At 43.9% G+C, this 14,928-nt stretch overlaps 1 protein-coding gene across 3 annotated transcripts in view; it reads right to left on the reverse strand.

Annotated features, from left to right (window-relative positions):
- The window catches only part of mgat5b (alpha-1,6-mannosylglycoprotein 6-beta-N-acetylglucosaminyltransferase B), a 669,403-nt gene that overhangs the window by 117,415 nt on the left and 537,060 nt on the right, over nucleotides 1–14,928 (reverse strand). For all 3 annotated transcript variants that reach the window (XM_033044620.1, XM_033044619.1, XM_033044618.1), the window contains one exon: nucleotides 10,361–10,494. In XM_033044620.1, the coding sequence (XP_032900511.1) occupies nucleotides 10,361–10,494 (134 nt within the window). The remainder of the gene's footprint in view (nucleotides 1–10,360; nucleotides 10,495–14,928) is intronic.

Consider the following 14,928-nt stretch of genomic DNA (forward strand, 5'->3'; position numbering starts at 1 on the left):
ATCACGGCTGCAGCGCTTGATGCTGCAACTGCAGCGTTTCACTTTCGAGATCGTCTATCGTAAGGGCAAAGACATGTTCGTGGCCGACACGCTATCCCGCGCCCCGCTAACGTCCACCGATCGCCACCCCTATCAAATGTCTGCCCTGATGGTGCTCAATGTCAATATTGTCCCTTCGCAGCAGATGAAGTCCCTGGTCCAGCACACCGTCGAGGATCCTGCCCTGCAACAGCTTGTTGCCGTCATCCAGCAGGGCTGGCCCGACCGTCGTTCTGCTTTGCCGGCTGGTGCCGTGCCCTACTTCCTGATCCGTGATGAACTCGTACTGCACGACGGCGTGGTTGTGAAAGGACACAAGGTTGTTGTGCCTGCCGCGCTGCACGACCACTATTTACAGTCCGCTCACCGCGGTCATCCTGGGGCCGAGGCCACATTGTCTCACGCCCAGAGCCAGTTCTACTGGCCTGGTATGGCTCAATACATCCGGGAGAGGGTCTCCTCGTGTTCCACCTGCAACAGTCTCGCCCCCCACCAACAGCGACAGCCGCTTCTGCAGCAGCCTGCCCCCGAACTGCCATGGATGGCGGTTGCCAATGACATTTTCGAGTGGCGAGGCAAACACTTCCTGGTCCTTGTTGACTCTTACTCCAACTGGTTCGAGGTTGACCAGCTGCACTCCCTCACCTCTTCGGCCGTTGTCGATAAGCTGCGCCGACACTTCTCTACCTTCGGCTCCCCGGCCAGCCTGCAGTCGGACAACGGCAGCCAGCTGGAACTTCCGCCACTTCACCAGCAGCCCTGAGTACCCGCAAAGCAACGGTCTGGCCGAGCGAGTCGTCCGCAGTGCGAAGAACTTGCTGGAACAGTGTCGCTTATCTCACTCCGATTTTTACCTAGCCCTCCTTAACCTTCGCAACATCTCCCGCGACCCTGCCCTGGGCTCCCCTGCTCAGCGGCTCATGTCTCGCACCACCAGGCCCCCGATCCCGGTGGCCCAGCGCTCCCTCCTGCCCTCCGTTCTCAAGCCCGCTGCTGTCCAGGAACGCATTGCCCTCAAGCACGATGCCCAGAAGCGCTCCCATGATAAGTCCTGCCGCCCCCTTCCGCGCCTTTTCCCCGGTCAAGTCGTCCGCATGCAATCCCCCTCCGGTCACTCCAGGCTAGCCACCATCATCGGCTCTGCTGGTTCGCCTAAGTCCTATTTCGTCGACCATGCGGGAACCGTCTACCGCCGGTCCCGCCAACACCTGCGGCTCGTCAACGAGCCTCCACCACCGCCCGCTGACCCTTTTGCTCCCCCGCTGCAGTTTGGTCCTCCGGCCGCTGCTCCGTACGCCGCTCCTCGCATGCCTCGGTCTCTGCCCTCTCAGCTCTATCACTCCGTTCCTCCCCCGGCTCATCCTCCCTTGCTCATCCTCCCAGCATCCCCTCCTTCATCTCCGTCTTCTCCATCCCCTCCCAGCTCCCCCGTTCTGGCTCGGCCGTCTGTACCTGTTCCACTTCTTCCTGCCGGGAGGGAAGATGGCGAGATGCGAACCCGGTCGGGGCGTGTTGTTAAGCCGCCTGTCCGCTGTGGTGACTTTGCTTAACCGCTTATAGCGCATGAGACATGGTCGCCCTGTCACTATTTTGTTTTACTTTCGTTTCTAAGGGGAAGGATGTAGATGACATGTGCATGTACCTTTAATATAGTTACCTCATCACTACTAACCACTCCCCATATCACAAGTATAATTACAACCTCCCCACCCACTGATCATTCTCTAGTTTCCGTGACAGACCACGTACAGCTAGTGCTATCTGTAATGTTACAGAATGAATAAATGAAGTAAAGCTACAGTGTGTTGATGACACTTCTTTACACTGGTTTACACTGAAGATAGACACAAACTGCTGGAATAACGCAGCAGGCCAGGCAGCATCTCATGAGAAAAGAAATAGGTGATGTTTCAGGTCGAGACCCTTTAGAAGATCCTCAGTCAGAATTAAAGAGTGGAGTGGTAGCCTGGTTTATTTTACACCACAAAAACTATGGATATTTCTCCATTAAATTCACATTTCAAATGATGCAAAGCTCCCTCGTGAAAGAATATAAAATAATAAAAATGCCAAACATTTCCTCACCAATGGATTGCCTTGCTTAATTTACACACAATTGCATTCTTGTAACCTACCCGTGTTTATAAACCTGCCTTTCTGCTGCCTGATGACCTTCATGCAACCGTTCAATCAAAAAATGTAATTTTCTGTGTCTACCGTTTTATATATTTCAATGATACATAAAGGTATTTTACAAGATGAAAGGACACAGAACAGTACAACACATGAACAGATCCTTTGTCCACAATATCTGCACTGACCATAATGCCAGTCTAAACTACTTCTATCTGCCTGCACAAGGTCCACGACTTAGTGGCGGTGTACACTTGATGGGCCTAATGGCCTAGAATTTATGAACATATCCTTCCATTCCCTACCTGTTCTAGTGTCTGCCTAAATGCTTCTTAATCATTGCCATGGTATCTGTTTCTACCATAGCCCCCGGTCGCTACCATCTTCTGTGCAAAGAAAACTTGCCTCATAAACCTCTTCCCTGAATGTGTTGAATTTTTCTTTGTTATATATTATCTATGTGAACTGTGTTTACTGGCCTGTTATGCTGCTGCAAGTAAGAATGTTATTGTTCCATTGTCACTACATATGATACTAAAACACTCCTTGACATATTTTTAATAATCTCCTCTTCCTGAACCTGAACCATATCCCTCCATTCTCAGCATATCTATGTGCCTATCTAAAAACCTATTTAATGTCATTATCTTATCTGCCTCCACCACCCATTCTTGACAGCGCGTTCCAGGCACCCACCATTCTCTGTGTAAAAATGTGCTCCACAATCTCCCTTCAACTTTGTCCTTCTCACCTTAAAACCAAGTCCTCTCATCTTAAGCAACTCCACCCTGGGATAAAAGTTCTCACTGTCTACCTTACTTACAGTATGCCTCTCATAATGTTATATACTTTTTATATATGTGGGAGGAAACTGGAACACCTGGGGGAAATCTGCACACCTGCATGGTCACAGGGAGAATGTGCAAACTCCACACAGGCAGTGCCCTAAGTTTAGTTTAGTTTAGTTTAGTTTATTATTGTCAAGTATACCAAGGTACAGTGAAAGGTTTTTGTTTGCATGTTGTCCAGTGAAAGGAAAGACTACACATGAATACAGCCAAGCCGTGCACAGATACAGGATGATGGGTACTACATTTAGTACAAGATAAAGTCCTATCAAGTCCGATTAAAGACGGCTCAATGGTCTCCAGTGAGTTAGGTGGGAGGTCAGGACTGCATTCGAGCTGATGAGAGGACCGTTCAGTTGCTTGATAACTGCAAAGAAGAAACTATCCTTGAATCTAGAGGTATTCAAACTGGAGGTTTTCAAACTTCTGCTTGTTGGGAGATAGGAGCAGTGTTTCCACTTTGAAGGAAATTACCGGAAATTACGGAAATTCCAGTTGGCTTTGGGTAATTTTAGGGAAATTGAATAATTTTGAGAAATTTCGGGAAATTTCCACATCCGGCCCGTGAACGGGTGTAAAGATAATACACACAGCACTGCCGGTTTGGAACTCAAAAGTTTAAACAGAGTGCTGTCAGTTTAACGCGTGGGAATTTAAACAAAGAGCTGTTGGCTGCAGCGCTATATGTTCTAAATATAGCGCTACCGGCTACAGCACTATGGGTTTAAACATAGCGCTATGGCCACAGTGCTCTGGGTCACAGACTGTTGGGGAAAATGCTTGTATAACAATGAGTTATTTGGAATTCTCTTTCTTAGTGGAAGTTGAGCCCAAATATCACAGAGCGGAGTAAGATGGTCCACTCGGCGAAAAAGCCGTGGGTCATGGGTAATTTTTGGCGCCATCTTTTGAACCAGCTTCGCAATTAGTATCTTTGCCTGCAAGTGCAGAGTACGCAGCGCCACGTTAGAAATGCCAGCGCTGCACATTAATGTTATTATATTAAGGCACATTAATGGGGGCCTCATTAGTCTGTAGCCGTGATTACGCGATTCGAGTCAGCATGCACCATAGCAACAGCATTCCTAGCTCAGTGTACTTACCGCATTATCTCCGAGGAAGTAATTTCTCCCAAGTTTGGACCATGCATTTAATTTAATTAATTGTGCAAACTTTTTTGAATGCGTTTGCAGTGAAAAATGCAGGCGCTCTGTGAATTATAATCTAGAAATGATTGTCACAGTTATGATCTAGAAATTAGTGGCTCCATTTTTGTGAAATAACTTCAGGATCAATTTGATTATTGTTGCATCTTTCAACCACAAGTATTTTAAAGTATTAGGTATAAATTATAATTTAAATGGGTGATATAACTATATAGGTTAGAAATTGTGATATCAATAGAATACTTTGTTGTCAATCTTCATTTAAAGGCCTGAGGCATTAAAATTATTAAATTTAGTCTCTAGGTTTTTTTTAAAGATAATAATATTCAGATGTGGCTTTTAGTACAGGCATCAATGATGGCGATATCAGTTCTTTTTCTTTATCTTCTTATTTGTTTTTCAATTTTGAACCCCAGCCGACACCTTATTTGATAGGTTGCGTCTTTGTCACCGTTTCTGATTTAACTCCATGCACTGTAGCCCAGAGATTATCGCTAGTTTTGCTGTAATTTTGGAAAACTTGGAATATTACACAAACTATCAGGAGTATTTTGCTATATAAAATATTGAAAATATTAATTTCCAGGTCCCATCTTGTAAAATAAAATACAAAGCAGTAGCTTGCAGATTCCTGCAAAATCATCAGAAGGAGTAAGTTCCTTATTGGACCAAGAAGGATTCATTTGAAGCTGAATCAGGGTCTCGACCTTTAACGTCACCCATTCCTTCTCTCCAGCAATGCTACCTGTCCCGCTGAATTACTCCAGCTTCTTGTGTCTATCTTAGGATTCATTTTCATAGTCACTAAAATATCAGTAACAGCCATATGCTGCTTAAAATCCACCCATTGTCAGAGCCTGTGATTTCATGCCATTTGCCCACAAAGTAGTTCACACTGTTATTCTAGATTATAACATGCAAAAATCAGAAGCAACCATTTCCATTTTAAATATCACAACATGACCTACTTCCTGAAGACTGGCTGCGTGGTTGGTAACATGAGATCGCCATCAGGTTAAATTGGTGCTTTGAGGTAGATTCCCGTGGAAAAGGTAAGGGGTTGGTACAAAAACCGCTCCATCAATGTTACAAAGTGTACTCATTTGCCACAAAATGAGGGGTAGCTCTGTATTGGACAAGCCCCCTCAAATATATGTTAAATTAAAAACTAAACTATGGTAGCAATGTACATTATTCATGTCTAAAGCTCGCACTTCTGCATCAGTGTATGTATACACTACATTTTATCACACTAATATAGAATGAAAGTATGAAAAAATATCTTGGCATGTGTTCATTGATATTTTATCCACAGTATTAGGATTTCATAGCGGGAGAGAGAGAGAGAGGTTGAAAGAAAGAAAGAAAGAAAGAAAGAAAGAAAGAAAGATAGAAAGAAAGAAAGCAAGAAGGAAAGAAAGAAAGAAAGAAAGCAAGAAAAAGGTTGATCAACAAATAATTAGGGGAAATCACAAGAAAGAAACTGGAGAAACATATGTGTGTGTGTGTGTGTGTGTGTTATATATTTATACCATACATATATATCACACACACACACACACACACACACACACACACATATATGTATAATATATATATAATGAACATATATGAACATGTGTGTGTTATGTATTTATGTACATCCATCACGTATATATATATATATGTGTATTATATATATATATAATGAATATATGTATGTATAATAAATATTTATAAATATAATTGCCTTTATGGTTTACTAGTCTAAGTGGGACCCATTGGGTCCCAGCATCACATGGGAGGGCTGGTCCCCCAATGCAATATTCCAACTCTCCACCAATTCCAATATTGGTGGCCGGGGGGGGGGTTCTGGAGCGCTAGTATCGGTGTTGTGGGCTGAAGGGACTGATTTCCAGAGGGCTAGTATGGGCATTGTGGACCGAATGGATTCTTCACTGGAGGCTCAGTTGTATTGTGCTGGCAGCTCACTCACTCACGGCTGGTGGGCTGGCAGTTGGGTCACGGCTATTGCTTGAAATTCCATTTCAAGCAGGGTGCAAGGCCACCAAATTCAAGTGCAGTTTCATACCATTTCAAGCAAGGTGCAAGGCCACTAAAGACAGCGAGTCATGACCTCTCCTTCCTCCATCTTGCAGAGATTGAGCCACGCCACACTTCTACGTTTTATAGTCCCTCCCCCCTTCCCACCAGAAAGGGTGTGGCCTTCATGGCGTGATTGACAGGAGAGAGAATCTCAACATTTTGTAAACACTAATAACTCTTTTACTTTCCATCGATGGGGAAAACCCTCAGCACCTGATGAGCGGAGGGGGACTGTGAGTAAGATGGCCAAAAATCACAGCCGTACGTGGTAGCGTTTTTTCTAAAATCAATATAAAGTGCAAACAGGAAGTGATCAAGATTAGACTTTTAATTATATAGAAGGCAAGGCAAGTTTAATTAGGCAAGGCAAGTTTAATTAGGCAAGGCAACTTTAATTAGGCAAGGCAACTTTAATTAGACAAGGCAACTTTAATTAGACAAGGCAACTTTAATTAGGCAAGGCAACTTTAATTAGGCAAGGCAATTTTAATTAGGCAAGGCAACTTTAATTAAGCAACACAGCTTTAGCATTTCCAAACCAAAGGCAACACAGCGTTAGCATTTCCAAACCAAAGGCAACACAGCTTTAGCATTTCCAAACCAAAGGCAACACAGCTTTAGCATTTCCAAACCAAAGGCACCACAGATTTAGCATTTACAAACCAAAAGCAACACAGCTTTAGCATTTACAAACTATAGTTTCAAACGACATTAAGGACACTGACAGGTCAGTGAAACCACTCACAGTTTAGTAGACATGTGTTCAGTGTATTCACAGCTCAGACTGAGAGACTTGACCCTCTCGCTCCCCCATCTTGCAGAGACTGACTGAGGCACTCAACACTTCCTGGTTTAATAGTCCCTCCGGAAGGGACGTGGCCTTCCGGAGAGAGAATCTCAACATTTTTTAAACACTAATAACTCTTTTATTTTTAATTGATGGGAAAAATCCTCTTGTCCTGCACAGCGGAGGGGGACTCTTAGTAAGATGGCCAAAAATCAATATACAGAACAACAGGAAGTGGTCAAGATCAGACTCTTAGTAATATAGATATACATCATGAGAAATAAGATGAAGAGAAATAGAGCATTGCTTTAAATCAGTTGCTTCTGATCCATGAGAGAACTTTGAGGTCTATTATCTCCATCATGCCTCTCACCCAAACACACATTCATATTTATATCTATCTATACATAACTAAAACTCTGATCTTGTTATCTTCTGGTTTGGCGGTCATTCTACTTGCGCAAAAGCGGTGCACGATAGCACTACGATTTTTCTCCCGCTTACTCACCGTTCTCCTATGCTGCGATTGCACCAAGTTTCGTTCCGATCGGTGGAAGCTGGTAAAAGTTATCGAGGTTAAAAAATTTAATAAAACACGCATGCCTCTCCTGCCATTCAGCGCCGCACAGATTGGTCCCATCTACTGTCACTTCGCGGGACGGCCCGCCCATTCCTGTGCCATCGCGTCTTTACTGCAGCTGCGGGAGGTTCTGGATGGCCGGCAGAGGTCTCCAACCGGACACAATTTTCGGAGGGAGGGACCAGAAACAGCCCGACCCGACCCAACCTGACCCGACCCGACCCGACTCAACCTGGCCCAGCCCAGCCCAGCCCAGCTCAGCCAGCGTGGAGTTGGAGATGTCGCCAAATGGAAAGCAGAGACTCTGATCCCGGTGGAGGAGAACAACCAGCGACCAGCGATCAGTGCCCGCTGTGAATCTCCATCACACCCCCAACCCCTTCCCCTCTGGTCTCCCCCGCTAGCTCCTGCCCCCCTCCCCCGTGATACCGCAATCTCTCCCATGGCTCTTCCCCCGTCTTTTCTCCAAGTTCTCTCCCCCCTGCCCCCACACCCCTCCCCCCACAACTCCCTCACCCACACCCCCCCACAACGCCCCCTCATCACAATGCCCCCCACAACCCCCGCCCACACACTCCTTCCCCCCACAACTCTCCCGCCCACACACCCTCTCCCCCACAACCCCCCCTTCCCCCCACAACCACCTCCCCCCACAACTCCCCCTCCCCCACACAACCTCCCACAACCCCCCTTCCCCTCAGAACCTCCCACAACCCCCCTTCCCCCCCACAACCAAGGGAGGGAGGGAGGGAGGGAGGGTTGGGACGGAGAGTGGGAGGGAGAGGGAGCAGAGACTGAGACATGAGAGCAGGTTGAAAAAAAGAAGACAACGAAAGCTGTTGGAGGCAACAAAAGCTGCCTTGCATAACACTGCACAAGCGAGTAACAGAAGCAGGCAGATACGGTGCAGACATAGATCTGTTTTGCCTTGTTCTTCTTTGTGTGTTAACGTGTGCCCACGAAAAAAACACAACAACAAATAGCACGTAGGAAGCATTTTGAAAATTTCAGGAAATTTGTGATTCTACTTAAGGACAATTTTTTTTGAGGTGTGGAAGCACTGAGAGGGAGATCTGATACTTTCAATCTTAACATGTAGAGTCAAATTTAAGCACGAGTTGTAATTTGTGAAGTGATTTACTGAGAGGTCATAGAAAGAAAATCAAATAAAAAAGCGTGGCTGTATGTTTAGGATGGCTGGGAATGATGGAAGAGCAGTGGTGCTGTCATATGTTAGTGAAAGTCCCAATTTATAAAATGAAGTGCACAGCGTGACCCATTACATGGGCAGTTATACTAGAATATTGCAGACGTTTGTAAAATATATCAGAGATATATGGGCTTGATAGTGTTTAGTAATTAGGTGATTTAACCACTTGGTTCATATAATAGGATTTATTGATGGAAAATCTGATTGCAATGAAGGAAAGCAGTAAAGTGGTATAATGGCTGAAGAGGACTGTTTCTGCATTAGATAGTGGCAATTAAGTTACAGTTTCACCAAGTAGCATAATTCAACAAATTTTACTTTAAAAGGAACTGCAGATGCAGGCTTACAAAAATCTTGTAGTCAAATCAGCTTTATGTACCTTGTGCAAAGAAATGTGCTACACAGCAGACTTATTTATGACTATGTTCAATAAATTTAGTAATCAGTTGTAGACAACAGTCTCTTAGTATTTGTCTAGTTTTGTTTAGGTTGGAGCTACTGCATGGAAACAGGCCTTTCGGCCCACTGAGTCCACACTGACTATTGATTACACGTTCACACCAGTGTGCTATTCCACTTCCCATCCATTCCTTACATACTAAGGGCAATTTACAGAGGGCCAATTAACTGATAAAGCTGCACGTCTTTGGGTTGTGGGAGGAAACTGGAGCCCCCGTAGGAAATCCACAGGGAGAACATGCAAACTTCACACTAACAGCACCCAGTCAGGATCGAACCTGGGTCTCTGGCAGTTAGTTAGTTGCTTTACCAGCTATGCCAATGTGCCGATTTCACAAGCTGGGCCAAGTATTTGGTTTTGTTAATACATAAATGACTTTGCCTTGTCTTTGTTTACTAAAAGATAACGTAGATAGTATATGAATGTATAAATGATTCATTAAATGTTTTTAAACAAGCCACAGTTTACATCTTGATACAGCAACTGATAATAAAACAACTTCAGAACAAAAGACAAAGTGCTGGAGGAATTGAACAGGTCAAGCAACATTTTGGAGGGATTGGACTGACAACATTTTGGGTGGGGACACTTCTTCAGATTGGAGTGGGGGGGAGATAGCTGGAAAAGAGAGGTGGGGGCAGAACAAAACCTTGCAAGTGATAGGTAAATTTAAAATGAAAGAGAAAGTAAATTTATAAAAGATTCTAATTGAACCGCTGCATAACTGCAGGAGTTCTATTGGTCAGTCATAGTAATCACAGTGTAACTGTACACTATGGGTATATCTGTACACTGTGGTCGTACACTGTACACAGGTCGATCATCATACTGATCTGTGCTAATACCTCTTGCATTATATTCCCTTTATCATGCATCTGTACATGGTGGACGGCTCGAATGTAATCATGTATAGTCTTTCCGCTGGTGGATAGCACGCAACAAAAGCTTTTCACCGTACCTTGGTACACGTGACAATAAACTAAACTCAAGAACACAAGACTCAACTCAAGAGTTGAATTTTTTTTCGAGGCATTAATCTAGTAACTACTTACGAAACATGGTCATATATTGTTTTGGGTTCAGATTCCAGTGGCCCCAGTTTGTTCGATAACCGCGGAGGGTTGCATAATCGTCAAAGTTGTAAGCCGGCTCCGTGCCAAAAGTGTCGATCACTCTAATCCGGCACCTGAAAATCAAAACAGAAGTATGAAAATCCTATGCCATACGGATATAGATACACAGCATGGAAACATGCCTTTCGGCCCACCGAGTCCACGCTGACCACCAATCACCCGTTCACACTAGTATCATGTTATCCCAATTTCCCTTCCACTCCAAACACATTGGGGACAATTTACAGAGGGCCAGATACCCTCTATTGTAGGCAGCATTCTGGTAAATCCCTTCTGCACCTTCTCCGAAGCATTCACACCCTTCCTGTAATAGGGTGAACTAATCAGCACACAATACTCCAAATGTGGCTTAACCTAAGCTGCATAAAGCTGCATAAAGCTCCTATAAAGTCTAGCAATAATCTTCCTTCATGGTTATACATCGGCAGAAGATTGATTAAATCAAATTTCTTTCATTTCACAGATTCTCTTGATTGATTCAGTCTGTATGGAATGCCACATGTACAATTAATGAAATTTGTAAAAATCAAGTTATACAGATCTGGATGTCCTCTCATATTGCACGATAACATCACCTGCAAAATTAACATCATTGTCATATATCATTGATCCAGCTTAATTTAGTTTAGTTTATGTGGGAGGATAGCTGAGCACCTGGAGAAAACCCACCCGGTCACATGGAGAACATGCAAACTCCACACAGACAGCACCTGAAGTCGCGATTGATCCTGGGTCTCTGGTGCTCCACAGTACCACCTATCCTGGGGCCTTTCCTGCAAATTCTGCACGTGTTACTCAGTCTATCCGATTTAAACAAGAACCTCAAACAATGCATTAGCCATTAAATAGTTGAGGTGCAGATGTGAACTCACTAAACTTTCCACGGAATATAAAGGATTGCTTTTTACTTATTATTGAAGCACAAATGACAGCACCTGGTGCCCAGAGAATCTGATAATTCAACTGAAAAATGACTTACTGTTCTCACTCATTGTTCAATCATGTAAATAAACAGAGGATAAATCTACTGAGCATAGTAACATTTCCTTTTATGCCTGATTGATCTTGAATCCTCTACTTTCCTGCAGACTGCTGTGGAAATAATTGCTTCAAGATTAGAAGTGCAGCAGCAGCCCAGTAGCTTCTTTGACTTTTTGCAATGGTCACTCCTGAAAAAAATACACCTGTCGGACTGTAAGAAGTTTTAAGTGATAAGTTCATGTTATAGGAGCAGAATTAGTCCAATCGGACCATCAAGTCTACTCCACCATTCAATCATGACTGATATATCTTTCCCTCTCAATCCCATTCTACTGCTTTCTCCCCATAACCCCCGACCTCCGTACTAATCAAGAAGCTGTCAATTTCATCTTAAAAATACCCAATGACTTAGCCTCCACAGTCGTTTGTGGCAATGAATTCCACAGATTCACCACCCTCTGACTAAAGAAATTTCTCCGCATCTCCTTTCTAAAGGTATACCATTTTATTGAGGCTATGGCCTCTGGTCCGAGACTCTCCTAGTGAACAGCAATGCACTTCTTTAAGTGCAGTCAAGCAATGTCTAGCAGGTAGGACATTTCTATTTGGCATTTTTCTGCATGACTACCCATTTAGAGAAGAAGTTAGTTAGTTAGTTAGTTAGTTAGTTAGTTAGCTAGTTAGTTAGTTAGTTAGTTAGTTAGTTAGTTAGTTAGTTAGTTAGTTAGTTAGTTAGTTAGTTAGTTAGTTAGTTAGTTAGTTAGTTAGTTACTTTTTGGTTAAGTGTAGACAGGGACAGTAAAATGCTTATTCTGCATGCCATCCAGTTAAATAATTGTCTACATGAGTACAATAAATCCTCTTCTGGAACAAGACGCAGAGAGTTGCCACGTTCCGGCAACACCTTACAGATTTTTAGTCTTCACCATCTTCAGCTTGACAGGTAAATATGGAGCTGGTTGAGCAGCTGCCTCACAGCACCTGAGACCCAGTTCGATCCTGACCTCAGGTGCTGTCTGTGGGGTGTTTGCATGTTCTCCCTGTGACAGCACGGGTTTCCTCTGGGTGCTCTAGTTTCCTCACCAGTATAGTGAAAGGCCAGGATTGAGTGGAACTGGAGAGGAACTAGTGAGAGAGTCTAGAAGCAGATGCCATAGCCTCAGAATAAAAGGGTGACCTTTAGGAAAGAGACGAGGAGGAATTTCTTCAGTCAGAGGGTGGTGAATCTATAAAATTCATTGCCACAGAGGCTGTGGAGGCCGTCAATGGATATTTTTAAGGCACAGATTGATAGTATTCATCAGTGCGATGACAGAATTGAGAGACCAGAACTGCATTGTTAAAGGTACTGACAATGAAACAATGAAAGTTACAGCAATCATTGGTTTCAATGATCAAAACACAAAGTGGTGGAGGAACTCTGTGGGCAGCGCATCGGTGCAGCAGTAGAGTTACTGCCTTACAGTACCGGAAACTCAGGTTCGATCCTGACTACGGATGATGTCTGTACGGAGTTTTTATGCTCTTCCTGTGACCACATGGGTTTTCTTCAGGTGCTCCGGTCTCCACCCACACTCCAAAGATGTACAGGTTTGTAGGTTTATTGGTTGGTCAAATAGGAGACTGCAAGGTGACTTGGATAGGTTGGGTGAGTGGGCAAATGCATGGCAGATGCAGTATAATGTGCATAAATGTGAGGTTATCCACTTTGGTGGCAAAAACAGGAAAGTAGACTGTTATCTGAATGGTGGCCGATTAGGAAAAGGGGAGATGCAACGAGACCTGGGTGTCATGGTACACCAGTCATTGAAAGTAGGCATGGAGGCGCAGCAGGCAGCGAAGAAAGCGAATGGTATGCTAGCATTCATAGCAAAAGGATTCGAGTATAAGAGCAGGGAGGTTCTACTGCAGTTGTAAGGGGTCTTGGTGAGACCACACCTGGAGTATTGCGTACAGTTTTAGTCTCCTAATCTGAGGAAAGGCATTCTTGCCATAGAGGGAGTACAGAGAAGGTTCACCAGACTGATTCCTGGAATGTCAGGACTTTCATATGAAGAAAGACTGGATAGACTTGGCTTGTACTCAGTAGAATTTAGAAGATTGAGGGGGGATCTTATAGAAACTTACAAAATTCTTAAGGGGTTGGACAGGCTAGATGCAGGAAGATTGTTCCCGATGTTGGGGAAGGGGTCACAGTTTAAGGATAAGGGGGAAGTCTTTTAGGACCGAGATGAGAAAAACATTTTTCACACAGAGTGGTGAATCTCTGGAATTCTCTGCCACAGAAGGTAGTTGAAGCCAGTTCATTGGCTATATTTAAGAGGGTTAGATGTGGCCCTTGTGGCTAAAGTGATCAGGAGGTATGGAGAGAAGGCAGGTACAGGATACTGAGTTGGATGATCAGCCATGATCATATTGAATGGCGGTGCAGGCTCAAAGGGCCGAATGGCCTACTCATGCACCTATTTTCGATGTTTCTATGTTCCTAGTTTGTAGGATAGTGCTAGTGTACTGGGTGATCGCTGTTTGGTGCGGACTTCGCTGTCCAAAGGGCCTGTTTCCGCACTGTATCTCTAAAGTCTAAACTCAGCGGGTCATGGAGGGAATGTAGAGACGATGTTTCAGGTCAGGACCCTTCGTCAGACAATGTGCCTGGATTGATCCAGACTGGTCCAGGAAACATCCACAATCATGCAATATTGCATTGGGAAGATCGCAGATGTTCTCTGGACCAGACACCCAGAAATCATTTCCTGAAATAGAGCTAAAGAAGAATACACACATCCTTGGGATAGCCATCCTTCCAATGGTGTAGGTTTTTTCCCAGAATAGGAAGAATCACGAACTAGAGGGTAGAAACAAGGAACTGCAGATGTTGGTTTACACAAAAAAATACACAAAGTGCTGGCGTAACTCAGCAGGCTAGGCAGTCTGAAGAAGAGTCGCAACCCCAAACTATTTTCTCTAGAGATGTGCCTGACCTGCTGAGTTACTCCAGCACTTTGTGTCTTTTCAAGAACTAGAGGGAATGTGTTTCAGCTGCATTTGAAAAAATTTCCTATTGCAATACTAGTGGGTACAACTAGTCTACCAACAGTTTTAGAAGCGTTGGAAAGTGGGCGAAGTTTGCAGAATAACAACAATTAAAATATATTTGGACAGGTACATGGATAGGAAAGGTTTAGAGGGATATTCCATTTGTCTGCGTTTGACTGATATCTATGTATATGTATTACCAGGTCGACATATGGAATATACTGATCCTTAAAATAAAGTGCTTGATAGTTAACAAAGGCGTCTGTGCAGTCTCTAACACAATGCTTGAGATTTGTACTGGAGGACTACTTGACAAATGATTAGGTGCAAGAGAAAAATGTTCCATTCGCCAGTACTTTTGTCCTTCGAAATAAAGAACAGTGAAGGAATTGGAAAGGAAAAACAAAAAACAGAGAGATTTGCAAGGGATTGTGTTTTAACGGTGCAGACAAAAATCAAACCATGAGATT

This window comes from Amblyraja radiata, chromosome 26 (genome assembly GCF_010909765.2).
Source record: "Amblyraja radiata isolate CabotCenter1 chromosome 26, sAmbRad1.1.pri, whole genome shotgun sequence".
NCBI lineage: Eukaryota > Metazoa > Chordata > Chondrichthyes > Rajiformes > Rajidae > Amblyraja > Amblyraja radiata.